General features: G+C 38.4%; 1 protein-coding gene across 1 annotated transcript in view; it reads right to left on the minus strand.

The window, feature by feature from the left end:
* Window positions 1-626: 626 nt before the first annotated feature.
* Window positions 627-12,836, minus strand: part of LOC134803770 (Krueppel-like factor 3) — a 102,304-nt gene continuing 90,094 nt past the window's right edge. The window contains exons 5-8 of the mRNA XM_063776607.1: window positions 6,525-6,588; window positions 2,669-2,746; window positions 1,821-2,056; window positions 627-1,034 (exon numbers count right to left, since the gene is read on the minus strand). Of these exons, the coding sequence (XP_063632677.1) occupies window positions 862-1,034; window positions 1,821-2,056; window positions 2,669-2,746; window positions 6,525-6,588 (551 nt within the window). The 3' untranslated portion in view covers window positions 627-861. The remainder of the gene's footprint in view (window positions 1,035-1,820; window positions 2,057-2,668; window positions 2,747-6,524; window positions 6,589-12,836) is intronic.

Consider the following 12,836-nt stretch of genomic DNA (forward strand, 5'->3'; position numbering starts at 1 on the left):
AAGGAAGATGCCCTGTGTGTCGAGTCAGCTCGTCGGAGCCAGTTAAGCATTGTTCGCAGTAGTATGGTTTTATGACACTGACGCTACAACACATATATTAATTGTAGATACGGGTATAGTGAAAAGGTCTGTCTAGAATGGTAGAAAATGATAATAAAATGGTCTATGCCGTCTCATATGCAGTTCTAAATGGTTGGAGCGTGCGAAAGATCGCCTACACAGGGGACACGTGAAAGGACGATGCCCTGTGTGTCGAGTCAGCTCGTCGGAGCCAGTTAAGCATTGTTCGCAGTAGTATGGTTTTATGACACTGACGCTACAACACATATATTAATTGTAGATACGGGTATAGTGAAAAGGTATGTCTAGAATGGTAGAAAATGATAATAAAATGGTCTATGCCGTCTCATATGCAGTTCAAGATGGTTGGAGCGTGCGAAAGATCGCCTACACAGGGTACACGTGAAAGGACGATGCCCTGTGTGTCGAGTCAGCTCGTCGGAGCCAGTTAAGTATTGTTCGCAGTAGTATGGTTTTATGACACTGACGCTACAACACATATATTAATTGTAGATACGGGTATAGTGAAAAGGTCTGTCTAGAATGGTAGAAAATGATAATAAAATGGTCTATGCCGTCTCATAGGCAGTTCTAGATGGTTGGAGCGTGCGAAAGATCGCCTACACAGGGGACACGTGAAAGGACGATGCCCTGTGTGGCGAGTCAGCTCGCCGGAGCCAGTTAAGCATTGTTCGCAGTAGTATGGTTTTATGACACTGACGCTACAACACATATATTAATTGTAGATACGGGTATAGTGAAAAGGTCTGTCTAGAATGGTAGATAATGATAATAAAATGGTCAATGCCGTCTCATATGCAGTCCTAGATGGTCGGAGCGTGCGAAGGAGCGTCTGCACAGGGGGCACGTGAATGGACGATGCCCTGTGTGTTTGCGTGTGTGTCTAGTCAGCTCGTCGGAGCGAGCGAAACGCCAGTCGCAGCCTGCCCAGCCGCACGAATAGGGTTTTTCGCCTGAAAATAAAATAATAGATATTTATACTCAAACACACAACTTGTCAGAAGAAAAAGGCGCGAATTTCACATTTTCTATGGGAGATCAACCCATTTTTTAATTTGCCGCCTTTTTCTATTGACAAAGTGGCTGTGGCATAGTATAATTTAAAAAAGTTGTTCCGCTACTTGTCAAAAGTGTGCGGTCAAAAAGTAGTCCGGTACAGTCAGCGTCGTATAGTAGGTAGTAGGTAGCATCCAAAGTATTCAAATACGACTAGTTCCGTACGCCATACAAATAATATGGTGTACCGAACTATTTGAATACTTTAGATGCTACCTACTATATGACGCGGACTGTACATATCGGGTATTAAAGCTGGATTGGTAAATTAATGCATTTTATTTAATAGAGCATTATTGAGCTCATCTGCAATTATAAAACGAAAACAGCCTTTTCCGATTTCAATTTCGTTAAAAGTTTCTAAGTAATTACATAATGTTGCAAGAAAACATTGCAACTCAATTTTAACAGCTGATTTATTTTTCCGTTTTTATATGGCGTTAAATGCCTTGATGTCTGCTCATGTGAATTTTTGAGCTATCTTCCAAATCACCTTTTTGTATATGTTGCATTATATTTTGAATTTTGATTACCTACGTTTGCAATTATCTGGCAGAAAACAGGGTTTCTACAAAATAATTGAATACAGCCAATTAGTCAAAAGTGTGTCCACAAATAAGGGTATTGAGGCGCTCCAATAATGACCCTAAAATTAAATAATATTCTCTATGTTAAGTTCATACCTGTATGCGTCCTCTTATGCGCCTTCAGATGCGAACTCTTAGTATACACCTTGTGGCACCCCGCCACATCGCACTTGTGTAGTCTCCTTCTATCCTGTTCTTCTTCCTTCTTCAGCTGGCTCAAACCCGAGAGCTGGAGCGCGGTGTTGAGGAAGAAGTTCTTCAGTTCGGGGTTGTAGCCGGGTTTTAGGTGGGGTGGGATCAGCGGGTATTTGTCTTGATGTGGTGGTTTTAACCTGGAAATACATATTGAATCTAAGTAAGACCAGTTTTTTTGGGGTCCATATATTTTGTCACATTGCGACACTTAAGTTATCCCTTCTCCACAAATATACTTTTCACATCACCTATTCGAAAAAGGGATTTTTCTTCCCCGCTAGGAGGGATCAAAGTGGCACTTTTCTTCCCTGCTAGGAGGGATCAAAGTTGTACTTTTCTTTCTTGCATACTATTTTTTTTTGGTCAAACAATACATATTTTGGAACATAACAATTTCCTCATAGTTGATGTGAAAAGCAGTATGTCACGCGGTATCAAAATTATTTCGTCTTGGGCGTTAACACTTGAATCCCTCATTACGCTCAGCTTCATTCAGGATTCAATGTACGCCCTTGACAGAAATATACCATTTTGATCCCTTGTAACACAAACTACTATTTTCTAAAAAGATCCCGCTAATTAGAAAAAAGTTGTGATTGCCGCCTTCGAAGAGTAAATATTATTGAAGGTGAGGTGACTGTACAGTTGAACTGCTCGCGGCACAATACACGTGGAGTTTATTTTTTGAGCTCTAGTCAGACTTCTATGGTAATTCTAGTTTGTTGTTTCAAAGCAAAAAGAAAACTTACTTTGTCGTGCTGTGTTGAGGTTTTCTCGCGTTGCGGAGATCCGGGCCCACCTTGATTTTCGGCATCTCGTGGCTCAATCTGCAATAATATTAAATCATATTTATCACAATAATTAAACTATTATGAATGTTTAAGAATTACAGCTCTGCAAATATTGTGTGCTCATACTGATAGCAGCCGCACATGTACCACCCCAAAAGTTACAGAAATCACAGAAGTCCACCATTAAAATTTCAACAATATAAACAAAAAGTTGTTAAGGGGCTACCCGAAGTTTTCATCGATTTTTGAATCGTATCTCCTTTTTTTGCACTACAGATAGAATTATAAGACAAACGGTTATCGGTTCTTCAATCTTTTATCTCCGGTTTTGTCCACCGGATTTTGAAAGAAATGAATACTTATTTTTTTATGAATTTTGTCAAAACTGTGTCAAAATAAACACTTTTTTCGTATCTAGTTTGCTGTGAAGGATCTTACATGTACGAAATCTATATATTTGGGTTCGTCTTTGACGTCTCGAAAAACGTGTCCAGTGTTTTAATATTAAACTAATTAACACAAAAGTTATGGCCAGAAAACCAGTTTTTTAGCCTAAAACTGTTCAACTTTGATGCCAAATATCTCGAAGACAATGAACTTTGAAGTAAATACGGGATACTATATTGCTTAAAGCCGTTGCTGTTAATACAATAAGCTACAAAAACATTAGAAAACTAAGGGATTCAGATCGAAGGTCATTGGCATGGGGTAGTCCCTTAAAGGTATGAATGGATGTACGCGAACCTATATTTCGTTGAGCGTCCTTGCATAGAAACCCCTTTCATATTTGTGGGGCTGCATCCTGAAGACGTACTAGTCGACGGTACCGCATTTAATCCTTTATTAACTGTCGAAAAACTTCCGATCGTAGAATCTTCTAAAAATCTGCTAGACGTGCCAGCAGTTGAACCACTTTTACAAGCTTTTGAAAATGTCGATGAATCGCTTTTATTTCCGGACGTTGTCGAAAAATCTCCGATCGTCGTGGAATCTTCTAGAAATCTACTGGACGATGTGGCAGTTGAATCAGTTTTATAAACTTTTGAAAATGGTGAAGTATCGCCTTTAACTTGAGAGCATCCTTTGAATGATGTATTAGTAAATTTTTGAGGTCTTATATCAGTGGCAGTTCTTTCCTGTGTTAAACTAGTCAATGTAGTTGAATCCCCAATATATGTGTAAGGTCTAGCTCGTGATATGCTGGCCAAATTTGTATAGCTAGTCACTGTTGAGGTTCTTCGTGCTATTGTGGAAGATACCTTGGCTGTACAATCGACGCCTCTGTAGCCTTGTACAGTGCTTTCAATAGGTCTGGTATTCAGGTTCTCTGTTTCATTTTTCCAAGGATCTGATGATTCTTCTGTGAAATCCATTGTGCTTGCTTCTTGATCAACCTAATTTATATTTCTCACGTCACGTCACAAACTTTGCTTGGAGTTGAATTGCTTCAAACTGGATGGGTTAGGATAGGTATCTTGCCTTGTTCTTTTGCTTTCATTCTAATATTATCCTAAAAACTCAAGATTCTTCTAATTTGGTAAGTTTCTCATTAGATAATCTTTTCAATTTTATTGTAACTGTTGTAACACTAAGTACAATAAACCAAGACTCCATAAAGGCAATAAAAGATCAGCAAACCTGGAGATTATTTTAATTTATTGTAGAGTAATAGCTATTTACTTTTCTCTCTTCTGTAGCGTTTATCACGTTTGCATCCCCAGCTTCTGTTTCAAAGGGTCCGCTAATGAAATCCAAGATACTGGCACTATACCTTATACTCTTTCTATTATGTCAATACATGTTACACCTTAACTTCAGTTTATAAACACATTCTGTTAAATATCTTCAGTTTCACACCGACTATAAATATTATTTAGAATATTTTTTGGTTTTTTGAAGATGGATCCTTTCAATCGTCCGGAACTTAGTCTTTCATCTTCGTCTACATTTTTAAGGTCTCATCGGAAGATCAGCGCTGGAAGTCGCCAGTATGAAATAAGACCATTTCGTGGCACTTTTTCCTTCCTATGTGTTTCTGTTTTCTATAATTTTCTCTTCTGTGTTTATTCTTACGAATAAATTTTTATATTCTTCTATTCTAATAAAACGCACTATCAGTACCTAGCTGCAGACACAGACACCGATTTAATCTTAATAACTTTTTCACTATACGGATTCAGAAGAAGCTTCATATATGGTTAGCCCAAAAATACATTGACACACGTGTGTAGAGCTAGACGAAGAAAAGTCTGCAACAATTTAAATAGCACACACAGTGCAAGTGTTATTTTAAACGTCAAAGTTCTATGAAATTATGACGAAATATGATTATGTCATTAGCAAAGATTTAGGTGAATATTTTGAAGTTTTAGTTAAATAATGGTGGAAATATTATAATTGTAAGAAAGGAAGTCCTAAAATTCTTTGTCAACGTATTTTTTGAACTTTTAAAAGCGATCAAAGAATCACAGACAAATATCGGATTTAGACAATCTAATCCGCCCCGCGGTACAATTTTTACTGAGCCAACACAGTTGCTACAACGAATCGTTTACACACCTGAGCAGGCACATGTTTTTCACTAATTTGTACACATAAGAAATAACTAGGCGGTTCGCTTTCACTAGGATGGCATAATTCGAATTATCGATCGAAATCACTGGCCCTTTTAGGCGGAGTTACCGCACAATTAACTGAGGGCTAGGCAAGATACAATTTATATAAAGAAAAGTACCTACTGTATGTAATTGCGTGAATTCTATAGTAATTTAAATTGTATATTTTTGAAGTGAAAACTTCTTTAGCGGCGCTGAGCACTTTTTGAGGTGGGGAAAAAATGATAAACTCGGGACAGCGTAACGCGTAACGCGAAGGCGTCTCTCCTCTCTTTCTACCGCACGGCGAAAATGTATGCCTGAGCCGGCTGTTTCATGTAGGCGGCGCAGGGCGCTTGCGTGACTTATGTCATGTGTGACGGACAATGTTATTCACCAAAGAACTTTAGTCATAACGTATCATAATCAGGTCAATTATTTAAAACTGGACTTTTATATTAAGCAATAAAGCTCAATGTTCTAATCTTGTACGGGCTGAAATACGAGGATCTCACAGTTACATTCTAACTTTATATCACTCCAATATAATTCAATAATTCAATAAAGTCTCATCTTGATGAAATCGCTAATAAAAGTGAACTCTAGTACTGGTGAATAAAACTCAAAATATCATGACCAAATATATTTAGATGCGAGGTCTGCAAGGTAACTTTACAATTTCTATTCGAATTTTAAACAATTAACGCTACAAATTTAAGTTCACTGGCCAGCAATTTCGGAACTAAAGTTTCATACAGTAAGGTTAGGATAGATTCAATAGAAAGGAAGATGGGTCAATTATACATAGTGCTGCAAACATTTTGGACTAGTTATTGAGTTTTCACTTCTGTCGGCACTCCCGGAGTGCAACCCGTTGTTTTTAGGGTTCCGTACCCAAAGGGTAAAACGGGACCCTATTACTAAGACTTCGCTGTCCGTCCGTCCGTCCGTCTGTCACCAGGCTGTATCTCACGAACCGTGATTACAGACAGTTGAAATTTTCACAGATGATGTATTATTTTTTTATTTACTTGAAATGCATGAACCTTATGAACCTTGTGTACGTATGTTCGCGATAAACTCAAAAACGTCTGAACGGATTTTCATGCGGTTTTCACCTATCAATAGAGTGATTCTTGAGGAAGGTCTAGGTGTATAATTTGTTAAGGTTTTGTAAACCCGTGCGGGGCCGGGGCGGGTCGCTAATATAATTTACTTACTCAATAGGAAGTTGCGTGGGCCGCAGTTCACGGTTGATCTTCGATGATGTAGGCATTGCGCTGGCTGGAACAAAACAAAAAGGAATTTATTAAAAACTCGTAAATCTAAAGGTGACATTCGGAATTCAACTGCAGCTGCATTACTGTTGCGACATTACTGCGGCGGCGTTGAGGCCACCACATCTTTCAATTTCCTTGATTTTAATGAGTAGGTACATATTTGCAACCTTTCGCGAGCGCTGGCGGCCTAGCGGTAAGAGCGTGCGACTTTCAATCCGGAGGTCGCGGGTTCAAACCCCGGCTCGGACCAATGAGTTTTTCAGAACTTATGTACGAAATATCATTTGATATTTACCAGTCGCTTTTCGGTGAAGGAAAGCATCGTGAGGAAACCGGACTAATCCCAATAAGGCCTAGTTTACCCTCTGGGTTGGACGGTCAGATTGCAGTCGCTTTCGTAAAAACTTGTGCCTACGCCTATTCTAGGGATTATTTTGTCAAGCGGACCCCAGGCTCCCATGAGCCGTGGCAAAATGCCGAGATAGCGCGAGGAAGATGATGACATATTTGCAACCTTTCTCATACAATATTAAAAAGAATTCCACCGACCATTCAAACTTACTTAGATGCGGCTGTTACGTTTTTATATTAAGAACAATGCGGTAAGTCCTAAGGTACAAAAAGCGGCTTAAACGACCAGCGGTGGACCTTATTCCAATGCAATAAGGTCTATGTACTAATTATCATACGACGTAGACGATGGGAGATGGGACTGTAATGAAGTATAAATGTTGTTATATACCAGAGGCTAGTAAATACAGAAGACTGACATCCTCCATGTAAACGTGCGCGTACAAGTCGAGTGCCTCATCATTGTAGGTTAGCTGGAAAAGATCCCTCATAGGGATGAGTTCGCCTTTGTACTACACCATTATAAATTATCTGCTGTAACCAATATTTTTTTGCACAATTAAGCGTTTATTACTTACTTACATTGTTGTAGGTCGCCCTTTTTACATAGGGTACCTTCTACCTAGCCCAAAAATACGTTGACAAAGAATTTCGCTGCGGCGTATTGTTGATTTTCACAAACGTTTGCGTTTGGGTATCGAAGGTAAAGAAGAAGATTAAATTTTAACCCCTTACTGCATATACTAAAAAATATTTGTTGAAATTTGAACTTTAATAGATGTCAATAGAGTTAAATATTTATCCGCCATATATGGCTTCGTATGCGGTAAGGGGTGATAATGATGAGTAAGTAAAAATATATTCAAAAAAATTGTATTACCTATCGATCTGGCAACGTAATTTTGGGTCACCCATATTTATATCAATTTATATCAAACGCGTAATTGTATGTTTGTCGGTCTTATATCTACTAGTCTATGGTATAGACTAAACCCCGCTAGCTGATCAGGTCCCGTCTTCCTGTTGTTTTTGCGGGGACGATAAATTATCGAAGGCTTTGTCGGCACGATCTCGTCTGGCTGCGTTTCTTGCCTGTAGCACAGAATAAATAATAGTACACAGGTACAGAAGACTCAGTCTCTAACAAAACGCGTCTGTTACGATCAGGACAGATATGGCCGCTAGGTGGCGACAGCGCCACGCGCGGCTTATGGCTAGCCACCAAAATTGGTGTGGAGCGGACGTACTTTTAACTACCTGTAGCAAAGCGACGTAATCGCGGAGTGAGCCACGCCTGCCTGTAGGCCAAGCACATGATTGGCGCGACAGTATCTCGCCGCGAGATAGACTACCCGTCTTTTTCTAACTGTATTAATTAAAGAGGGACGGGTAGTCTATCTCCCGGCTGATCCACAGTCTATAAAACAATACAGTCATTCGACGATGCCGTCTAGACAAGGCAATCGTGCGGGGTGCGACGGGCGAGGGGGGGCCGCGCGCACCCGAGCTGCATACATCGCCATTGTTAGTAGCTCGGTACTACTAACAGGGCTAGCGTGTCTTATAGTAAGTCAAGTGTAAGTCTTGGGCAGTTGTGTAAAAGTCTGTGACAACCCTACTGTGTTCTTGCGTAGCGTCGGCATTTATATACGCAAACATCAAAGGCGCGTCGAATTAAACTGTTGTGAGACATATGTACTAACATTGAATCATTTTACGGACCACAGCAGCTTGTAAAAGTTCTCATTGTTGTTCAAAAACCGATGAGAAAGTTAAATTTTATCCACAAAAGTGGAAAAGTACCTAACTACTTAATCTAATGCAAATTTTGAGTTGTTTGCTCATGCTGGCTGGTAGAATTGATTTTTTCATCACACTTGCTCGGAAAAGATGTATTTACACGTAGGGCTTGCGGGCGGGAAATTGAATTTTTCGCCCTAGGGCGGAAAAAATCTTTTCCGAGCAAGTGTGATGAAAAACACTTATTTACACGTAGGGCTTGCGGGCGGGAAATTGAAATTTTCGCCCTAGGGCGGAAAAGTGTTTTATACAGAAGTTTGTTTTTATTAATTCTCCTTTTTTTCCTTACAAGTGTGATGAAAAACATTGTGTGTGCCACGGGCGGTAAAGAAATTCCGAACTCGTGAACATTTTAAGCCCTCGCTTCGCGTCGGGCTTAAAATTGACACTCGTTCGTAATTTCTTATTTCCCGCCCTTAATACACAATGTACTATTACAAAACATATGGTGCTACTTTACCGCCCTAGGGCGGGATTAAGGACAATACGTGCTTATGTCAAAAAATTAAAGGGCCCATATGTACTGTAAAACATTGTACAATACACGTGCGGAAAGGTAAGTCGCAACGAGTGGCGATAAATTGAAACACGACCGAAGGGAATGTTTTAAATCGACACGAGTTTCCACGTTTCCTACTTTTCGCACTTGTATCGTAATGTGCTATTACGTGATTTTGAATAACATTCATTTGAATATTATTTGTAATGTTCGTTAATATTTTTCTCGCGTTTGCTGCGCTGAAAAATTTTGTGTTTCAGTCGGTAAGTATAATGTTTATTTCATTTTCGTGCCTTGAAACCCTCGCAACGCTCAATATTAGCACGAGGAGTTTAAAAACAACAACTTTGTCCTGTTGTAAAACAAATAACTATTGTTTTTATAAATGTTTAATTCTTATTTTCTTTTTAATTGAAAAAATTCAGCTAAGGAGTATTAGTATATATAGAGATCGAGTTAAAATAAAAACTTATTCCTATATGATAACTAATGATATACAAAACCGGGCCTTCTATAGCAGGAATTAGACATACTGGTATGGTAATATCTGCATCCGTACTGACGAAAGCCTATATCTAGATGAAGTACAGTTTCTCACGTATTATCGTTCGATAGAAACACGAAACACATCGACTAAAAGTCCCGAAGTTGGTCTGGCGGAAAACCCTAGAGCTAGACTGACCCGACATTATACCGAAGACATCCCGGACATCAGCCTGTACGAGATTAGAATGGCTCTCAAACAGCTCAAAAACAACAAGGCACCCGGTGAAGACGGAATCACAGCCGAACTTCTGAAGGCAGGTACTAAACCGGTCCTTATGGCCCTTCAGAAGTTGTTCGACTCCGACCGAACAGAGGTGTGGTGGTGTTGTTCTTCAAAAAGGGTGACAATGCCCTACTCAAGAATTACCGACCCATCTCACTTCTGAGCCATCTCTACAAGATGTTTTCAAGAGTCATTCAGAACCGTCTCGCACGCAGGCTAGATGACTTCCAGCCTCCTGAACAAGCCGGTTTCCTAAGAGGTTTTAGTACCGTAGACCTCATCCATACTTTTATTTGAAAACGCCTTGGAGAATATTATATACTTAGTTTTAAGTTTTAACTGAGATTTTTCAGCAAAGTACCTTGGTGAAAACTACTTTTCACGAATTATTCAAAATCAATTTTTAGTTAAGAGGGAAGAATAAAACGTACTCGTGCATTCCAAAAGAGAAAATGGTTTTCCACTTCTAAATATTTTCCATTCTCCATGATTTTTTAGGTTTATATTATAGGTCTTCCTTTTTTCAAAATTTGCAATAAAAAAATATGTTTAAACAGCGAAACCTTTAAAACTAGAATATATGTGACGTCCCACGGTCAAAGGTACCTTATGGCGGGTATGGAGTTATGCATACCCCAGTAATCTACAATAAATAAGCTATCGATAACACAAAAGATCAACCTTCTAGGTTGCGTAGTTACAGAGATATGATTTTTTGAAAATAATGTTGTGAAATGAGCAACTTTACGATAGAGAAGTTTTAAGTTTAGCCGCCTAAAAAACTATGTTCCTGAAGTAAGTTACATAGTTGACTACAAATAATAATGCCTTATATATCTGAGATTAAAAAAATATTGCGACTTGTTCTGTAATGCAAATAGAAACTTTTGATATCGACTGATTTATGTGTATACTAACCAATCTCTTGAAAATAAAGTTTTATTTCATTTTCACGATTGATTGCAATGAGCTCTCAAGATTTAAATTTTATCTATTAGAAAACGACACTGACAGACAGTTTAAGCAAAAAACAATACCGATTTAGAGGTAAAAATGTATTTTCTGACTTTTTCATATAAAATCACAAAATTGAATATTTTTACTTTTAATGTGACACACAATCAATTTTTCTGAACACATATGAAAGAAATTCTGTCATTCAAATGAAATAAATCCTAAAACCCCAACTAAATACTATATTTAACCCCTTATGCCACTTTAAACTTACATAACAATAACAGTATTTGCTCCATACATTTACGAAAAGGTACCTTATGGAAATAAATCTAATAATACATCACTACAAAATATCAATCATATTATAGTTTATCTTTTATGAATAGAAAATATTAATTTACATTAAACTGCCCCCAATTTAATTAGTTCTTCGTCATAATAATCTTAAAAAAGACCAATAATTTGTATGTAATGAAAAGGTACCTTGTGGTCAAGTTACATGATGAAGCATGATGATGATGGAACAGTTAGGATAAACTAATAATATTTTGGGGTTAAGATGGTATAAATCGTCTATTTCTTATCAATAATATATTTCGGTTGCTATTGAAGATAAGCGGCATTGAGGTTCAATGACCTCAGATATTCCATAAGGTAATGCGTCGGGTATTGGCATTTTTCAGCAAACCAATGGCTGATTTACTGCATGCGACCAAACCAAATGAAGATTATTCTAGTTAAGAAAGACTTGACGAGAGTAACTTTGGTATAATAGCAGTCTACTTGGATTTGTGATGTCGGTCTATGTACGGTTATAATATTTGCGAGGCGCCCCAACCAGAACTGAAATTATCAAATTAGTTTTGCAGAATGCTAATACAGTTCTCTACCAAACTTCTTTTCCCGTATTGACTAGTTTTTTTGGGAATTTTCAATCTTTTTTCCATAAGGTACCTTTTCTACTAAACTCTGAGACGACATTACTAGGCTTATAACTAACTTATAACAAAAATAAAAACAGGTAAACAAACGTTAGGCATTAAGGTTTCAGATCACACAATAAAAAAAAATTGAGCATTTTTTCACCTCTTTACAAAACATTTAATATCTCCGAAACTAGAAACCCTCATAAGGTACCTTTTCCCGTGGAACGTCACATATTATTATGAAGCAATCGACATCAAAATCTGTTAACAAAATTTGTTAATATTTAGTTAGTGGAAACCGTTTTCTCCGTTAGTATAAAAAAACTATTTTGTACGGAACCGCCGCCATTACTCACAGAGGCGTTTTTCTCGCGCGGAATGTGAGCGTGCGCGTAAATTGCGCTAAATGGATAATGACAGCTGCTTATACGGTAACACGGGGTTTTGCGTCATTAGGCCGCCTTGCCAGTGGGGAGACACTCCTGACTTCGGTCGAACTCGGCTCCGTTCGGCTCAGCATTGCTCCGAGCAATTATTAGGGTTGGCACCACTTGACTTCCTTGTGCGTGCACGACCACAGATAAGATAATCACTTGAATTTTGACAACCCTAAATAGCCGAAAGGGATAGTGCCATATATTAGAAAGGGATATCATGATTCGACCCTGAATCGCTGTCAAACTCCGGGTTTGTAGGAAGTGTCCTTTCTGTACGGTAGTACTATTATTTCTTCTGTGGCCTTGCCCCTTAAACGTCTAATATCTGGGAGACCGAAAACATGTAAAAAGTCAACAGTGCGCGTTTTCTCAGAGATAAAGACCTAGCTAGATCGATTTATCGCCCCCGAAAGCCCCCATATAGCGAATTTCATCGAAATCGTTAGAGCCGTTTCCGAGATCCCCGAAATAAATATATAAATAAACAATATTTGCTCGTTTAAAGGTATTAGA

The sequence above is a fragment of the Cydia splendana genome, chromosome 27, assembly GCF_910591565.1.
Source record: "Cydia splendana chromosome 27, ilCydSple1.2, whole genome shotgun sequence".
Lineage (NCBI taxonomy): Eukaryota > Metazoa > Arthropoda > Insecta > Lepidoptera > Tortricidae > Cydia > Cydia splendana.